The following is a 19,192-nucleotide window of genomic DNA, read 5'->3' on the forward strand; positions in this document are numbered from 1 at the left end:
AAATTCTGGCCCGAAGTCCTTATCCTTCCCCGGCCGGTCTCCAGAAGAATTTTTGCAATGACTTAACACCTCTCTCATAGAGCGAGGCTATTGCCCGTTAGTATTGTCACTTTTACCTTTCACGTCATCTAAAGTATAAACAATAGGAACACAAAACATAAAGCCCACCTCCCTGCAATCTGGGTTTAAAACTACCCGTTCCCCCACTTATTCAGAGTGCTTGTCGTCCCATTCCCAACTTGTCTACAAGAAGAAAAAGAGGGGGGTGCCCACAGCGCCAGAGCGCAGACCCCTGCCCCCCTAATTTACTATCTCAGTATCTGAATTATTTATTCTACTTATAAAGGATATTGTCCAGTACCCACCGTTTGGCCACTAACTCGAATATGTGATGTTACAACGCGCTAAAAATGATTGCGGTATGTAACATCGCAGTTTTAACAACGCAAGTCGTTAACGACTTGTGCTGGAGGGCGCTGGACTTAGGAGTAGTAAGATGTACTATTCCAACACCAGTCTACGTACAGTAGGGAAGGTGTTGGAATAGTAAATCTTACTATTCCTTAGGTTATAGCACCCTCCAGTGCAAGTCGATGTAACGCTTGTGTTGTAATGGCAGCGTTCTAAATGCAACACAGTGTAATCACCGCGATGTAAAGGATGTTTCCCCCCTAACCCTGAAGTGCACCGGGCCCGTCTCTCGTTGTCCTCTCTGGGGCACGGACTAAGCCGCTATTAGACCAAATTAAGTGGGTCAGTTATCTTTGTACTCATGTTCACAGTTTTGATGCCAGCTGTTCTGCAGTCATCATATTCATTTGACTTTTTGTGGAGCTTCTCTTGTTGTGATCAAGGACTGTTTATACCTAGTGTTCTCCAACCTGCAAGCCATTCCTGTGCCGTTTCTGGTGCTTCGAAGAACCATGTCGCTCCTTCCGCCTCAGTCCGCAGTTTTGCTGGAAATAACATGGACTATTTCACCGCTTTATCCTGTCGCACTTTCTTGATATCTAAAAAGGGAAGTTGAACAGTCTAGCTAGCAGGGGCCTAGGAGGCGCCCCAGGTTTTGGACTGCCCCCCGGAACATATTGGGCCTTTTTCAACCAAGAAGAAGTTGGAAAGGCTCCTCGGTTGCAAATAGTTTGTAACTAGCTCTTCCACAAACAGGTCTAACAGCCCCTCAGCTCGCTCAGGAACTCCAATAATTCTGACATTATTGCGGTGAGATCTGCCTTCGTAATCATCTACCTTAATTTCCTTAATATGACTGGTGGCTTGCTGTTCTTTAATTTGTTGTTTCAGAGTTTCCGAGTCAGATTGGAGCTCCTCAGTGACGGTTTTCATGGTTTTGACTATGTCACTCATTTTTCGAAGGTCGGCCCAAATTAGAGTAACCTCGGTGGTAATTGAGTCCATTTGATTTTCATGTGAGGTACGTACTCTACTTATTGTTTCCATTATGTCTTTCACTGTGGGGTCTCCTTGTCCGGCAATTGGTTCCACTGATGAGGCCACCCTGGCTGAACCCAACATCTCTGTTTTCGGGGGTCTTTAACATCATATTTTTATCGAACTTGGTTTGGAGAGTTTCCTTTTGTCCTTTGGAATTAGACATCTTGTCTATGGTGGGATGGGGTTTTCACCCCTGGCTTGGGCACAGCGCTCCCCCGGATAATAGCCACCACCTAGACGTGAGGCAGAAGTAACTCACTCGGCCTGCGGGTTTCCCTGGTGTTAGGGGATTCACTTCCCTTTTGTATCACCGGACCCCACTCTACTCTTTAATCAGCTTGTCTCAGCCAATTACCCTTCTCGGCGGCTTCCTGATTCAGCCGTTAGGCACCGTCACATGAGGCCGTGCCCCATCTCCTTCCCAGAGCTACGGCTCCGGCGCCTCAAGCCAGTCTGATGCGGACGGCCCACTGCTGGCCGCGAATGATTTCTTCTCAGCCGGTCTTGCAGAATGAATGAATATAAGCTTTATAAAGCGCGAACTAAGCCCAGGGGCTTCAAGGCGCTGCGGAAAGACGTCAACCGGGATGAGAAAAGCGATACAAATATATAACCAACTTACAGAGTAGAGCGAGTAAAGAGCCAGGTCTTCAAGGATTTGTGAAAAAGAGAGTGAGAGTCCAGACCCGAGATTGAAAGAGGGAGCGATTTCCAGCGTTTGGCCGCAGAGACAGAAAAGGCTCTACCTCCCCACCTAGCTTTCCTGAAGCTAGGGACTATCAGCAGGTTCTTACTGGCCGATCTTAGCTGCTTGATGGGGACATATCTCTGAAACAGTTTCCTGATGCCATCTGACCCTGTGTTGTAGAATGCCGTATGAACCAGGCAGAGGGCTTTGAATACAATTCTCCGATCAAGCGGAAGCCAGTGCAGATTCCTGATGGTGTCCGAAACTGGATGATATTTGGGAAGCCCCATAACCAGCCTGGCGGCAGCATTCGCACGGGCTGCAGTCGGTGCACTAGCCCCTTGTTAATACCCAGATATAGGGCATTACAATAGTCTAGCCTAGCCGACACAAGGGCTGTAGTGGACTGTTTTAGGGCAGAGAAGGAAAGATATTGAGAGATCTTTCTGAGAATCCTAATCCGGCCAAAGCAGGTAGAGACTGTCCTATTAGCTTGAAGGCCCAAGGAAAGAGAATTGTCGATTATGATGGCCAGGTTTTTGGCACTGAGGGCAGGGCGGGGGCAAGGACCAAGTGAGTCCGGCCACCAGGCATCTGACCAAAAGTCCTGATGGTTTCCAAACATTAAAACCTCTGTTTTTTTACCATTGAGTTTTAAATAGTTCTGAACCATCCAGGAGGCCACTGCCTCCATACAGTTTTTAAAATTCACAGCTGAGGCTTCCACACTGTCAGTGATAGTGACCATGATTTGAGTGTCATCGTTATAGGATAACACTTCCAACCCAAATGATCTTACCAGCCCAGCGAGAGGGGTCACATAGATATTAAAAAGGATCAGGCTCAATGAGGACCCCATAGGAACTCCACAAAACAGCTTATTGGGAGCAGAGTAAAATTGGCCCATTTTGACCCTTTGTGACCGGTCTGTAAGAAATGAGGTGAGCAGATTCAGTGCAAGCCCTTTAGCCCCCCAACCAGTCTTAGAGGAGAGATAGTATCGAAGGCCGCTGTAAGGTGTAGAAGGATAAGCACAGCCCTGCGACCTGCATCCACCTGGCTCCTGATGTTGTTAAGTACAGAGGTTAATGCCGTCTCAGTGCTATGCTCTCCCCTGAACCCGTGCTGCGAGCCATCGAGCAGTTGATGTTCCTCCAGGTAAGAACTAAGATGGAACTTCAAATGCTTTTCCAGGATTTTTGCTGGTACCGGCAGTAGGGAAATGGGACAGTCATTTTTTAATTCAGCGGGATCCAAGGAGGGTGTTTTTAAGAGCGGTTTAACCACCGCAGTTTTCCACGACACGGGATACTGCCCAGATGTGATGGCACTATTAAGAAGTGAGGTCAGATAAGGGCCAATAGCCTCTTTTCCCAGCTTCAATATTTTCAAAGGGCAGGGCTCCAGCGGTCTCGCAGAAGGCAGTCGATGTTCACTCAGGAACCGGAGAACCCGGCAGGGGAGCGGCAGCACCCAGCAGTTACTCCGAATTTCCAATTAATGGATATGGGAGGCAGGGGACAGCCAGAGCCTCGGTAGCTTGTGGCCATCTTCGTTGGCTTCTGGCCACGCCCCTCAGCAATCAACATTGAAAATGAATGGACACATCGAAATATACATCTCATCCATCCATCCCATTATACAACACAAACTCCAGCCAATCAGGTGGAGGGGCTCAGTGTTCTCCTCCTCAGAGTCTCCTACTGATTTTCTTCCATTTGGTAGCAGACAACAGGGAAATCCTCGGAGCTTTGCTCAGCTCTTTTCCTCACAAAATCTTTTGACTTAACTCACCTGAGAAACCATCAACGGCTTGAATACTTCATCTTCCTAAAAGCTTAAGATACAATTTTACATATTTTTGGATTAAACCATGGCAGAATCTCCTAAGCATAAGACTCTCTTCAGTTTGTGTAGTATGTGTGCAGCCAGAGATGTTTTCATAGATGACCGACACTAAGTGTATTCTCTGCCTTCTTAAATCTCGCCATAAGCACAAGAATTGTGAAATATGTGCCACATTTACTACCAAAACCTTCAACGACTGAGAAGGTATGCTTCTACGTCTTCTCAATGCTGAATCACCAAGTGCTTCTTCAAAAGAAGGTGCTCTAAAGTTTAAAAATTGCAAACAGGAAGGCCATGGTTTAAAAGAAGCAACTACTAGGGCTACCTCAGAACCCTGCTTTCTCTCACCAAAAGCCCTTCTGTGCCAGCCTTGAAGGGCCGTACCTCTAGTCGTAGCGAGATAATGTCAGTGACTTCTATAGTTTCATCAGTGAAGAGGAAGGCAGCGTCAACGGCTCCACTGTCTGCGACTAGGGATGATGCTTCATTGATCGAAGAAGGCTCCATGATGAGTGCTTCAAAACTTTCATCTTCCCTTACCGTACCAGTGTCGGAGAAATCGATGCCTTAGAGTAAACAGTGTCTGGGGCATAAAGGGCCTTCATTATTGATGAAATACAGCAAACGTTGACTAGACAACCAGAAACGACCCTCACATCAAAGAAATCATCTTCTTAGAAAAAAATACCGCCATCGACAAATCCATCATCCTCATCGATAAGGACGTCATCATCATCAAGCAACCCACCCTCATCGACGAGCAAACCACCCCATCAATGAAACCTTTGACGACACCAGCGCCTTCGGTGACGGTCACACGGTACCTACAGTTTCGGGACATAAATGTATCACTACATCGACATCACTGGCGGTGACAGTGACGGCATCATCTGCAGTGTGGCATGTCAGAAATACTGCTTTACCTCAAACTCCAATTACTTCTACGCAGCCTGATGCAACTGGTAGCACCAATCAGAATTACACCAGGGCCACCAGAACACCTCCTCGATGATCCAGAGCACCTAGAGGAGGACAGTTTCCCAAGCCATGAGACAGACTCCTCTGATGTGGACAATCAGGATTCTGGTTGAGAGAACTATGGAGCGGCCAAGTTCAGATTCAGTTCCCTGACTCCACACCAGATGATATGTACACATTTCACAGGCTCATGCAGAGCTGCTCAAATGTTTAATTTACCAATGCCAACAACAGAAAAAACACTTTCTTTGTAACTATCAGGATAAAATTCATTCAGACCAATTCTGTACTGGACTATATTTGGGAGGAAGGTCTAAGTTGTATGGGAACTCCAACCAGTGGAGCAATCCAAAGTCGATGACATGTCCTTCTTTGGTCAATCTTTGTTTAGGTCTCGTGTGGGTGAAGCCACAAAAGATATATAAAACAGATACTTTCACAGCCAAAGCATAAAGAATCTTCAAAAAAGACAACCTTATTTTTATTTTAAAAGTCATCAATACGACATAGGTCATTTCAGCAGGGACTGCAAACACTTTTTGTCTCTACAGGCAGGGTTATTATAACAAGAACCAAAAGACACAGTATGGAAGAGCATAAACAGGAAGCAAACAGCAAAGGAGAATAGAGGCCTGTCATCGTCAGTCAATTAGATCTCATCCCCAGATGATGGGGCAAGCCGCAGCTAGAACTGGTTGGAATGACGCAGAATGCCAAAGGCTAACACTGCATTAGTAGATGGTTGTGTCAAGACTCGGGGGCAAAACCTTTTTTGCGACTCACTGCTTGGGGAAACTTGTGTACCCTTTTCCCCTGATACCACTCATTCCATGGGCCTCGAGGAAAATGAAGAAGGAACCATGAGCTGTATCAGGCAGGCTTTCGGCCCACCCACTCTACGGAGGCTGTAATTCTGGCTATGTTGGACACTATCAGAGCCAATGCTGATAAGGGTGGCTCTCAGGCTCTGGTGTTACTGGATTTGTCGAACAGGCCGGCATACAGGGCTCTGCCTACAACTGGATTAAATCCTTCCTTGAAGGCAGAACCCAAGCAGTCCATCACGCCTCTTTCACTGCTCCTAAGCTCACGACCTCATGTGGAGCTCCACAGGGCTCGTCTCTTTCCCCACTCCTGTTTAATCTCTACCTCCGGCCCCTGATCCATTCCTTAAAAAACATGAAGGTAACCACCTTTAATTATGTGGATGACCTCCAGCTCGTTTTCACACTGGATAGTTCCTCTGAATCCATCCATCACTTTCAAACCACTATGCTCCACATTCAGAGCTGGATGGACCTAAACCATCTGAATCTTAACCCTGGCAAGACCGAATTAATCTTGCCGGGGAAGAGCGAACTTTCCTGGGGCCCTCACTACTGGCCGGCAGAATTGGGTCCCTCCCCTGTCCCCTCTTCATCTTTGAAAAGTCTGGGGGCCCTCATCAACGCAGACCTATCTCTCAGAGGCCAAGTGGGGTCAGGGGTCTCGTCCTGCTTATTCCAGCTACGCAGGATTAGAAATATTGCCCACTTGCTTACCCACTCCGCCCTGATACAGGTTGTGATCGCTTTGGTATTGTCTCGCCTTGATTTTTCCAACTCCATTCATCGCGGCCTTCCATCATGCCTACTCAAGCGCCTTCTACTGGTACAAAACCAGGTCGCCAGGTTAATTCACAAGCAACCCAGATGGTTATCTGCTAGACCTCTGTTGGACAAACTTCATTGGCTGCCTATTGCCCAACGCGCCGCCTTGAAGTCAGGGTGTATAATTTTCAAAGCCCTGCACTGCAGGAGCCCCACATTTATTAGCTGCCTGATAGTAAGGCACGCTCCTCTCCGTAACGTACGGTCCGCCCATCTTCAGTTCTTGTCCACCCCCACCTTCAAGCACAAACGCCAGGGTGGGCGTAGGTTTTCTTACCTCGCCCCAAAATTCTGGAACTCTTTGCCACTAGCAATCCGAATGTGCGACAATCTCCTGGGATTCAGAAGGTTGCTTACGACCTGGCTGTATGAGCAAGCACTTGCGTGACCTTTTTTCAAAGTGACTCCTGCCTAATCAGCGCCATGAAACCTCTGGGTGACCGTGCGCTCTATAAATTCCTATTAAGATAAGATATTGATAACCCTAGTTTAGACCAGACAATTCTGGGTCACCAATCTATGGTATCGCTCGCCCCGGACACCAATTCTTTTCAACACAGATCCAGTCCTACTACCCAAAGATCAAGGCAGGATCTTACATCACAACCCTTCCTTCCTGCTTCATTACTGCCTGTCTGTTGCAGACCTAAAGTATGGATCACTAAACAATCCACCAAAATGTAAAATGGTCTTAAAAGCAGCAAAAGTCGATTCAATGGGTAAAAAATATTCCCTCAAATGGAAGGTGGTTTGCACCGGGACATCAGAAAATATAATCAACCATCTCCATGCATCCGCATGCAATGCTACATTATTTTCCAAACTTAGCACAATCAGCACTAAGCTGCACCTCTATTGGAGCACATCTAACAGCTATTTAAAGATATCTCAGGACTCCGTCGACACCCTCGTTCATTTCTTCTAGGGTGGTCAAATGATTTATGCAGACATTGTTTTATTGCACTCCCCACCTCTACAAAAATAACTCCAGTTTGGCAATTAGATTCAGTTCTAGGACAACTAACAAGTGAAACATTTGAACTGATACACAAGGCTTCTCTTGAAATGTTGTCAATGAAAACAGCCTTTCTGCTGGTCATCACTTCTGCAGGAAGGGTTCGAGAAATTCATGCCTCTCCAATTAGGACACTGTTTGTGAAAGATCCATAATTCATCATAAAGGTGCCAAAACCTTTCCTTCTGATGAAGACATGTAACTGCAGATTCCTCACCTTTTGAATATTGTCACCTTTCATGCTTAACTTTCTTTTCATACTCACCATTTGGGAATTGTCACGTTTTTTCACTTTAAAGTGCAGATTTTTGAAAAATTTCACCACCTCTTGAGTTGGGTTTTAAACAGTGCAAGGACTGTGAAGGTTAGATGTCTATTACTGATCCTCATGACATCTGTCTTTTGTGTTTGAGATTGGATCATGTTGTTGTGGGCCTGTTGTAGTTGCAAAAAAAAAAAAGAATCTGAAGGCCCTGAAACAGAGGCAAAATTGTTTTGGGTATAGCGAAAAAAAGAGGTTGTCGCAAGTCTCATCCAAGATGCAGGTCTTCATCTTCTCAATCTTCTAAACGGCGTCATGAGTCTCAACGTCACTCATCAAAGGACAAATCACAGAGATCAGTGTCTCCACAACCACCCTCGGAGGAAGATTGTCAGGAGGTTACACTGACTCCATCTCCAGCGTTGCTGCCAGCGTCGCCTTTAATGCCAGCTCCTCTTCCGGCTTCTTGTATGGTACAGAGCGTGACTCCGCCTTGTAATCCAGTTCCTTGACCACTACAGTAACAAGTGTACCCAGCCTGTCCAACTCTGGATACAGAGCGCAGTCACTTTTTGAACACCATGTTCAATATTTTCATTAGGGCGATGGCTCCACCTGGTGCACATGTGGGCCTCATGGGTCCTTAGCTTATTCCCTGGGAGGCTTTTCGATGCCATTCCAGCAAGTGCTCTTTATGTTGATGGCCCAGGTTCCCTGGCTGACTTCGGTGCCAATGGAGGACCCTAGAGAGAGGATGCCATCTCCTTTGGTATTTCCTCCTTTAGAGGTGTCGCCAATGCAGCAAGTGATGACACGGGCACGACATGGCAAGCTTCAACTCTAGTGCTCCTTCTGACTTCTCAGGTGCCGTTGCTGACTTCTCCAGTGCCGATACCGGTGTCATTGACACCGTAACCTGCTCGTGTTCATCCGTACCCTAGGCACAGGTCCAGAATGAAGGCCCAACAATTGGTCGGGGAAGTCCAATTTTTCTTTGGAGAGCAAGATTCCCAAGAAGAAGAGGGAGAGATTGTTGAGCAGCCCTCAGTGGACCCGGATTCTGAGATGCTAAGAGAGGCAAGTTGGTTGGATACATCCCAGAATGATAATTCTACCTCCAAAAGATTGTCTACCTCCTGAAGTCCCTCTGCACCAACCTGTTATTAGGAAAGCTGCAGAAATGTTAGATTTACCACGTCCTACAATGGAATTGAAATCTCCTATTCTTACTGAACTGCTTCACTCTTCTTACCTCTACTGCCCTCCAATGAGGCTTTGACAGTCGATCCTGGATATCTGGCAGAAAGCAACAACAGCCACAGCTGTGTCAAGGTCGATAGCCAGACGTTATAAACCGGCTCCGGGAGATCCTCTTTTTGTCTTCACATCCGACGCCAGAGAGTCTAGTTATTCAAGCCTCATGCATGTCATAGCTGACCCAAGGGTCATTTCCCAGCTCAATCCAAGAAGATGGAGCAGTCGGCTAATGGATTTTTTGTCTGTGTTTACTTTGTTTGCCCTAAGTGTGGCAGGGTGTGCCCAGACATGGGTCCCTTGCTCACTTTGTCACTGGATTCGAGCTAACCTGGCTGATGACGGCTGTTAGCCAGAAAGCTATCCCAGGATGCTTGTTTCCAATCCAGGCAAGACAGGGCTTGACAGTTTGGGCTGGACTGTTCCCATGAGGCACAGGGTCAGACTGATTTGCATATGGCCTTGTCTGAACTGGGGTGGTGGAGTGAGCTAAAGAATGATGATGGATTAAACCCAGATCAGTTGACTGGGGGTGAGTGTTTGATTTGCTCAAGTGCTCCGTCCATCATCCCCTTTGGTATCGATTTGTTCGCCCTAAGTTGGCAGGGTATGCCCAGACGTGGGTCCCTTGCTCACTTTGCCACTGGATTCAAGCTAGTCTGGCTGATGACGGCTGATTAGCCAAAAACTAGTCCCAGGATGTTTGTTTCGGTTCAGGGAAGACATGGCTTGGCAGTTCGGGCTGGACTTTTCCCATGAGGCACAAGGTGAGGCTGATTTGCCCATAGCTGTGTCTGAACTGGGGTGGCGAAGTGAGCTAAAGAACCATGATGGATTCAACCCAGATCTGTGACTGGGGGTGAGTGTCTGAAAAGTGTCAGTGCTCCGTCCATTATCTCCTTGTGTTTGCTTTGTTCGCCCTAAGTTGCATGTAAAATTTTACGTGATGCAAAAGTAACGCAGGGCTCTCATAAATAAGCCCTGTTGTGTTTAAAATAAGCAGTTGTCTGAGCTCATGCCCAGCACCTCTCTTCCTGGCTAGTATTTCCACCTGTAGCAGCGGCATGACCGGTACCCTAAAACCGTAAAGGGTGTGGACTGCACTCTTCCTGAGCTCAGAAGTTTAAGTGAGAATGAAATGTTTATGGTTATGTTGTCCAGAAATGTCTGAGCTGTGCTGAGGAAATCAGAAGGATTGCAGAATGACTGTGCGGCTTGGAGCCCCTCCTTGCTTGAACTTTTTGCAACTGTGAATAACGATAAGATGACTAGAGGGGCTAAGACGCGTAGGTCTGCCTAGCAGGGGACAAGTGCTGCTGCTATGCGCTCTCCTCTCACAGCAGCGCGGCTTTTTCTTGTTCTTTCAGGTTAAAGCTCGACGAAGAGGTGGAAATAGAGAGCCTCAAGTTCTACTCAATGGAGCATGACGGGGGCTCCGTCTTTGTGTCTCCTGTGGACCCGGATCTCATTGACACCCAGAGGAGGGTAAGCCTGGCGTCTGGCTCAGAGAGTGACTGTGGCCTCCCCTGCTGGTGCCTGCGGAGACTGGTCATCATGAGTCACACAGTGTGGTTTATAAAGATAAGGGGGCCTGTAGACTCTGAGGTATGAGGGGCGGTCTCGCCTATGGAGAAGGCCTTACAAACTCCTGGGACAGCAGTGGAGTAAGGATAGTCATATGATGTAAGTTATGAAATAGAAGGATCTGTAGTGTGATTGGGGTAAGTTTAAGACCAAGGGGGCCCCTAAAGCTCTCATACCCAGAGGGGATTCACCCCATCATGTCCCTCATCTTGAGTACATTTGCAGATCTATGGATTAAACGAGTGCTGTCCCAACAGACTCACGGAATGGGTAAGGATTAGTCCTGTGGTGCCTCTAAATCCCTACAGACTCCAAGAAAAAGTAAAGATAAACTCTGTCAGGGCCCTAATCTCAAGTACCTACAGTCTCCAGGGATGGGTGAAGGTTCGCTCAGTGGTGTCTTCAATCTAGATTAAATGTATGCAGACGCGTGCTGGGGACTATAGATTAAGTGAGTGGTAAATTCATGCAGTCTGTGATGGTGATGCCCCCTGTGTCCCTATAGATTCCAGTGATGGGCAGGGATTTAGCCTGTGGTGTCCTCGTTTAAGGGAGTGCTCATACTGACTCACCTGGGGTGGGGCGTGGAGGCGTTTGGTCCATGACTTTCCAGTGTCATTGATTTACTGTTTCTTGCAGGGAGTGGGGTTGCTGTTGTCAGCCTCCTCATTCCTGATAATGGGGTTACCTTAAAGCTACAAAAATGGAGACTTCTCTCCCTAGGGAGTGGGTGTCCCCTGTGTACAGGAGGGTGTTCTTGTCCAACAAGACAGGATACTTGCACTGGGCATCCAGGGGAGAAGGCAGAGTGGAATGCGAGGGCATTGAGGCCTGCCATGTTTGATGTCTAACCATATGCCAGAAATAATTACCAACAGCTAGCATAAAGAGCCGCCTGGACTCTCTATAGGTAACGTCTGTGCTTCTGCTTCTACTTATGCAGGTGGTGGATTATTTGCAGACAGACCTCGGTGTGGAGGTTCAGAATGTGGAAATCAAGAAGATGAGATACTCCTTTCAGATCTGGTCTGCCATGATGTCATCAAAGAGCGCCGACGGCCAGGTGCGTGCATCGCCTCTTTTCAGAGAGAGAGCCTGTGTGACAGGGAGGCCACTGGCAACAACCTGCGTTTTTGTTCATTTGTTTCAAGTGCAGGCTTCTGAGGACAGATAGTATGTTGCAGAATCCCATGCAGGCAAAAACTAGCATTGTGTAGACCTGTCTTATGCAATCATCTGGGAGAAGCGCTCTGTGGACGTTCACTGTGTTGGCAAAGGCCAGCATTGTACAAATGTGTCTTATACACGCCTCAGGAAGAAGTCCTTTTGTTGACGTTCACCACGTGGGCAAAGGCTAGCATTGGGCAGATGTGTCTTATGCAAGCCTCCCGAAGAAGTCCTTTTGTTGACGTTCACCACGTTGGCAAAGGCTAGCATTGTGCAGATGGGTCTTATACACGCCTCTTGAAGAAGTCCTTTTGTTGACGTTCACCACGTGGGCAAAGGCTAGCATTGTGCAAATGTGTCTTATGCAAGCCTGTGGAAGAAGTCCTTTTGTTGACTTTCACCACGCGGGCAAAAGCTAGCATTGTGCAGATGGGTCATATACACGCCTCTGGAAGAAGTCCTTTTGTTGACGTTCACCACGTGGGCAAAGGCTAGCATTGTGCAAATGTGTCTTATGCAAGCCTCTGGAAGAAGTCCTTTTGTTGACTTTCACCACGCGGGCAAAGGCTAGAATTGTGCAGATGTGTTGTTAGAAATGGGATTCCTTGCTGGCTGAGGTTGGCACCAAAGCCAGACAGAAATCACCACTCTAATCAGGGCAAGGGAACTACTCCTAAGAATGACCCCTGCTCACCCTTTCAGGTAGTGTGGCGCGAGCAGACAAGGCTAAACTTCGGGGTGCTATAGTTAAGCATTCATGACCTTTCACAGTAAAACACACTGATTCCCCCCACAAATGGACACCAGGCTTAGCTTCTGTAACAATATGGGTCCTTTATGTAAAAATATATATATATGCAGTAGTGACGTATCACAAGACCAGTACAACACAGTTTTAGGCCACAAGATCTTTAAAATGGGTAAATGTTCTTTCTGGTACAGTTCAAATTATCAAAGTTCCTTCACAACCAGGTTTAGCTTATTTGGCAATGGTCTTAGTCCTTAGAAACGCTTCTTTTAGGGTTTTAAACAACTTTGGGGCCCTTTAGAACAAGTTGTGCGTTTGGTAGTGCTTTTCGGCACCTCGAACGGGTGAAACGACAAACCCCTTCCGATGCTCACGCCTCACGCGTGAGCAGGCGTGCGCGGCGTACCACTTCAAGGCAACGAGGCGTACAGTGTGGCGCCGCAGTTAGATGAAATCCCCAGCGTACACCTAGGGCAATGCAAAATAATGGTATGAGCCATACCTAGCTTGTGCGGCTCGTACTGCGGGGTGATTTCAGCGTCCTTGGCACTTTTCAGGGACACGAGGCGTAACAAGGCAAAACAATGGTACGAGCCGTAACCAACTTGTGTGGCTCGTACTGCGGGGTGATTTCACGCCGACCGGGGGTACACCAGTAGTTGCGGAGCGCACAGGGCTATGGGGAAAGAAGAACGTTGCGGGCCCGAGCCTGTGCCAAGCCCTGTGCGTAGAGGTGGGGGGTAAGCTTCTGGTGCACAGACGTACTTTGGGGTTTGCAAGTAGCGTATAATTTCTTTTACGGCAGTCCGACGCGCACAGTTAGATTTACGGGGAAATAAAACGTTGCGGGCCCGAGCCCGGTGCAAGCTCAAGTACTCTTGGTGCAGAGGGTCGGTGTGCTGCGGGCGTTGGTAAGAGGGCGCGCTAGAAACGTGGCGCCCTTGGCTCTGCTGGCGTACGCTTGGCTCAGAGAGGGGTGCACGGAGGTCGTCGGTGCACCGAAGGTGAGAGGCAGGCGTACTGCTTGGGTTTAGTTGTCCCTCGGGCAGGGGGACGGCTCGTAGGAGTCTGGTGCGCCTGGGGGCACCCGGGTGGCTTCGGATCTTTACTACAGCGGGTGTGAGCGCACAGGCAGGCGCGGCCCACCACCTCAGTACCGACTGTACTGGGGTCTCCCAAAGGGGGCGGCACGGCCTGTAAAGACTCTTAGGGGGGTGAAACAGGGCAGCAGGGTACTCTCCGACGTACGGACAGCTGTCCCAGCGTTGATCACCGGCCTCAGAGGAATTCCGGCGGGAGGGGCGAGTGGGCGCTTCAGCGCGCTCCTGATGGCAAGCGGGGGCAGAGGAGCAGGCAGCCTGACCCGGGGGCAGAGAGCGACTCCAGCAGAGCAGGGCTCTCACGGGTAAAGGGCAGGCGAGCTCCCGAGTGCCACAGCCCTAGGAGGGGGCGATGGGGACGCAGACTCAGCTCCGGCGTGAGGCACACAGGGCTCGAAGTTCAAGATGAGCGAAGGCACAAGGAACCCACTGGTCCTGGGGTTCCATTCAGGGGGCAAGCTCAGACAAGCCCTTGGAGAAAGTCTCAAGCACAATTCTGCAAAGTCCTTTGTACGTCTTCTCCTCTCCTTCCTCAGCAAGGCAGACAGCAGATCAGTCCTTCAGCTTCTTCCTTCTAGTTGGGCAGAGGTTCATTGTGGGAAACAGGATCTAGTTTGCTAGGAGCAGGGCTCCTACTTTTATACAGCTTTTCTGTTGTCCTGGCTGGCCAGGAGGGCCTCTGCATAACTTATTTCAGTCTCTGAGCACTGTTTTGGGTAAACTCGGGTCTCTCCTTTCAGGGAGCAGGGATGGCACATCAGACGCTCCACACGAGGTGGAGCCAGCATTGTGTGGACAGGGGCAGCCAGGAGTACTTTGTTGACAGGCTCCCCCCTTCCTGGGCCAGGTGTCGGGCTGAGTCATCAGTCGCTCCCCAGGAGGTGGAGCCAGCATTGTGGTGGCAGAGCACAGCCCTATTCAGAGTCCAGGGGCACTCCCACCTCCCACCAAGGTGTAACCCTTGCATTCACCACCTGTCATCCCCCAGCCCTGTCACTCACACAACCCAGACAGCAGATACACATCCTAGCAGAGGCGGGCTGAAAGGGTTAGGCAAGCAAATGCTAGCTTTCTAAAAGTAGCATTTGCAAACACAGGATATTAAAATAAACTTTACTAAAAGAAGTATTTTATTATTCTGAGTTCAGGCATACTAAACTTTATTTTCTACCATGTTTCCTGAGCCTGCTGGGATTATAGGGTGTAATAATTCCAGCAGCCCATCTTGGCCTAAGAGAACAGGTAGCCTTATAATAGTGAAAACGAAATTGGCTGTAATTCACTATTAGGATATACCACACACATCAGGGCTTGTCCTACCTTACACTTACAATGCACCCTGCCCTTGGGCCTACCATAGGGGTGACTAATATGAAGCAAGGGGAAGGTTTAGAGGCTGGCAAGTGGGTGCACTTGCCCAGCCAGCATGACAGTACCAGACTGCACACAGGGTCTGCAATGGCAGACCTTAGACACATTGTACCGGGCTGCTTCTGTGGGTGATGCAACCAGCGCTGCAGGCCCACTAGCAGTATTGGCATTTACAAGCCCTGGCACTCCTGGTGCACTTTACTGGGGACTGACAGTAAATTCAATGAGCCAATTATGGAAATCAATTACAGGTACACTTTATTTTGGGAGCACTTGCACTGCGGCACGGATTGGCCATGGCGCAGTGCCCTGAACAGCGAGCACCAGAAAAAACATCTGAGGCACATCAGCAAAAAGTGGAAGGGAGACTCACGCCAAGGTGCCAGGTCTAACACGTGTCCCCTCCAGCTGAAATGTGGGGAGAACTACCCTTCCCCAGGGAGTTCCTCATCACTAAGGCGGAAAAACCTGGACAGACCGTCAGCATTGGCGTGATCTGTGCCAGGGCGGTGTTCCACCGTGAAGTCCATACCCTGTAGGGAGATGGACCACCTCAACAGTTTTGGGTTCTCACCCCTCATTTGCATCAACCATCTGAGGGGTCTGTGGTCTGTCTGAACCCGGAAGTGAGACCCAAACAAGTAGGGTCTTAGCTTCTTCAATGCCCAGACCACAGCAAAAGCTTCTCGCTCTATTGCACTCCACTTCTGTTCCCGTGGAAGTAATCTCCTACTGATGAAGGCTACAGGTTGGTCCCAGCCCTCCTCAGTCATTTGTGAGAGAACAGCCCCTATACCATGCTCTGAAGCGTCTGTCTGCACTAGGAATTCCTTAGAGAAATCAGGAGCCAGGAGCATGGGCGCCGTGCACATGGCAGTTTTCAGGGTGTCAAAAGCTTCCTGACAGGTGTCAGTCCCGATCACTTTCCTGGGCTGCTTCTTAGAAGTTAGCTCTGTCAAGGGGGCAACAATGGTGCCATACCCCTTGACAAACCTCCTGTAGTACCCCGTGATCCCCAGGAAGGCTCTCACCGCAGTCTGGGTCTTGGGGGGTTCCCAAGCCAGGATGGTCTCAATCTTGGGTTGTAAGGGCGCCACCTTGCCACTCCCCACTTGGTGTCCCAAGTACACCACTGAGCCCTGCCCGATCTGGCACTTGCTTGCCTTGATCGTGAGGCCTGCCTTGCGCAGCGCCATCAACACTTCCCAGAGGTGCCGCAGGTGTTCTTCCCATGTGCTGCTGAACACTGCGATGTCATCCAGGTAGGCGGCGCTGAACTCAGCCAGTCCAACCAACACCTGGTTGACCAACCTCTGGAAGGTGGCAAGGGCATTCTTCATCCCAAATGGCATAACCCGAAACTGGAAATGCCCATCTTTTGTCGAGAAGGCTGATCTCTCTTTTGCCCCATCAGTCAATGAGCTCATCAGCTCTGGGGATGGGGTGCGCGTCAGTCTTGGTGACTGAATTGAGTCCTCGGTAGTCCACACAGAACCGGAGTTCAGGTGTGGCTCCTGGCGTGGCAGCCTTTGGGACCAAGACCACGGGGCTGGCCCAAGGACTGCTGGAGGACTCAACCACTCTAAGAGCAAGCATCTTGGAGACCTCCTCCTTGATGCATGCCCTGACCCTGTCAGTTACTCTGTAGGCCTTGTGCCTCACAGGTAAGCTGTCTCCTGTGTCCACATCATGGACGCACCAATCTGTGACACCAGGAACCAGGGAGAACAGATCTGGAAACTGCCCCAGCAATTGGCGGCAGTCACCCTGTTGTTCAGGCGTCAGGGTGGGTGAGAGGTTAACTCCATCCACTGACCCATCTTTCTCAGAGGTTACCAAGAGGTCAGGAAGAAGCTCAGTCTCCTCCTCCATTCCATCATCAGTTGCCAACAGCATGCCCACTTCGGACCTCTCCAAGTGGGGCTTAAGGCGGTTAACATGTAGTACCCTCAAAGGGTTCTTGGGAGACTGCAAGTCCACCAAGTAGGTGACAGGACTCTTGCGCTCCACAACCTCAAATGGACCTGTCCACTTATCCTGAAGTGCACAAGGCTCCACTGGGGCTAAGACACACACCTTTTGTCCAGGTTGAAGCTCTACCAAAGTGGCATTCTGGTCGTACCACCGCTTCATCTCTTCCTGGCTGGCTTCCAGATTTGCCTCAGCAAGTTGCCTGAATCGCCTGGTCTGGTTTCTGAAGGCCAGCATGTAACTGTATACATTCTGGGGAGGTTTCCTGGGAGATTGCTCCCAGCCTTCCTTTACCAAACTCAGAGGTCCTCTCACTGGTTGACCATACAGAAGCTCAAAGGGGCTGAACCCTAGAGACTTCTGTGGCACCTCACGGTAAGCAAAGAGCAGGCATGGCAAGAGGACGTCCCACTTACGCCTCATGTGTTCTTCCAGACCCATAATCATGCCTTTTAGGGTTCGGTTGAATCTCTCAACCAACCCATTTCCTTGGGGATGGTAAGGGGTGGTGAATTTGTATGTTACACCACACTCTTGCCAAAGAATTTTTATTTACTTGGATATGAAATTGGTGCCCCTGTCACTCACCACCTCTAAAGGGAATCCCACTCGTGAGAAAATTCCCATCAGTGCCCGTCCCACCACTGTCCTCAGAGGGATGGCTTCAGGGTACCCGGTGGCATGATCCACCAGGACCCAGATAAACCTGTTGCCCATGGCTGTCCTGGGGTCCAGAGGCCCAACAATGTCAATTCCCACTCGCTGGAATGAGGTACTGACCAGGGAAAGGTTGGAGGGGAGCCTTCTGCTTCCTGCCACTCTTCTCACTTGCCCGGCAAGTCTGACAAGTCCTGCAATGCACATCTGAGCTCTTGCGCATTTTGGGCCAATAAAAGTGGGTGACAAGCCTTTCAAAGGTCTTGTCCTGCCCCAAATGTCCTGCTAAGGGAACGTCGTGAGCCAGCCCCAGTAGGAAGGCTCTGAACTTCTGGGGTACCACCAGTACACGGGCTGACCCAGGTCCAGCAACCTTAGGCTCTGAATACAGGAGGTCATTCTCCCAGTAAATGAAGTGAGTACCGGACTGACTACCATTGGCCTGGTCTGCAGCCTGCTGCCGCATACCCACGAGAGAAGGGCATTCTTTCTGCTCCCTCCAGAATTCTTCCCTGGAGGGGCCTCCTTCTTGCTGCCAATGGGTCAGCTCAGGCAGGTCCCCCAGTTCAGCAATCTGTTCCCCTGTAGGCTCCAGGGCATCCCCCTCAAGGTCTGCCTCCTCCTGGACCGTGGGAACTTCAGGGGCCGGTTTCCCGCGCCCCTGCACCTTCTTTCTAAGGCCGGTTCCTGGGCCTCTCCTTCAGGCTCCAGGATCTCTTGAGCACCCCTACTGGCTGCCATTGACCGGGTGGTCACGCACGCCCAGTCAGGCAGACCCACCATCCTCAGGTGAGTCGTCTTCTCCACCTTACCCCAAGGGGAGTCCTCCAGATCATTCCCTAGCAAACAGTCTACAGGCATGGACGTTCTCACAACAACCTGCAGAGTACCAGAGACCCCCCCCCACTCAAAGGGAACTTGACCATTGGACATTGACTCGGAGTTGTCAGCATTGACAACCCTACAGTAGGCATGGGGTACAACCTGCTCTTGAGACACCAGGTGCTGCCGCACTGCAGTCACACTGACTCCTGTGTCTCTAAGAGCCTCTGCTTTCTTACCATTGATGGTCACTACCTGCCCATATTTTTTAGTGTTAGAGGGTAAGTAGTTTTCAGGGACCATCTCGCTATCTCCTAGGGAGACTAGGGACATCTGAACCAGATCCCCACCCCCTTGGACTTCCTCCTCTTCCAGGGTTATACTAGCCATCTATCTGGGGGGAGCACCAGCAAAGTGGCGACACCGGGGGTCACTGGCTACATGACCCACTTCGCCACATCTAAAACAAGTTGGGGGCCCTCTTTGAACAGGATTACCCGTGGGCCCCGGTCTGCCTTTGTGGTGGGGGAGGCTGAGAACCCTTCCCTTGGTTCCCTTGGGTGTTACTTTGGGGCCCTCTTTGGAACTCCCTCTGTTTTCCCCGGTCCCCCCCACTCCTCTGCTGG

At 49.7% G+C, this 19,192-nt stretch overlaps 1 protein-coding gene across 1 annotated transcript in view; it reads left to right on the forward strand.

Annotated features, from left to right (window-relative positions):
• Positions 1–19,192, forward strand: part of FAAH2 (fatty acid amide hydrolase 2) — a 153,808-nt gene that overhangs the window by 97,799 nt on the left and 36,817 nt on the right. The window contains exons 7-8 of the mRNA XM_078664081.1: positions 10,514–10,631; positions 11,674–11,793. Coding sequence (XP_078520207.1) covers positions 10,514–10,631; positions 11,674–11,793 — 238 coding nt within the window. The remainder of the gene's footprint in view (positions 1–10,513; positions 10,632–11,673; positions 11,794–19,192) is intronic.

This window comes from Lissotriton helveticus, chromosome 10 (assembly GCF_964261635.1).
Source record: "Lissotriton helveticus chromosome 10, aLisHel1.1, whole genome shotgun sequence".
NCBI classification, from domain to species: domain Eukaryota; kingdom Metazoa; phylum Chordata; class Amphibia; order Caudata; family Salamandridae; genus Lissotriton; species Lissotriton helveticus.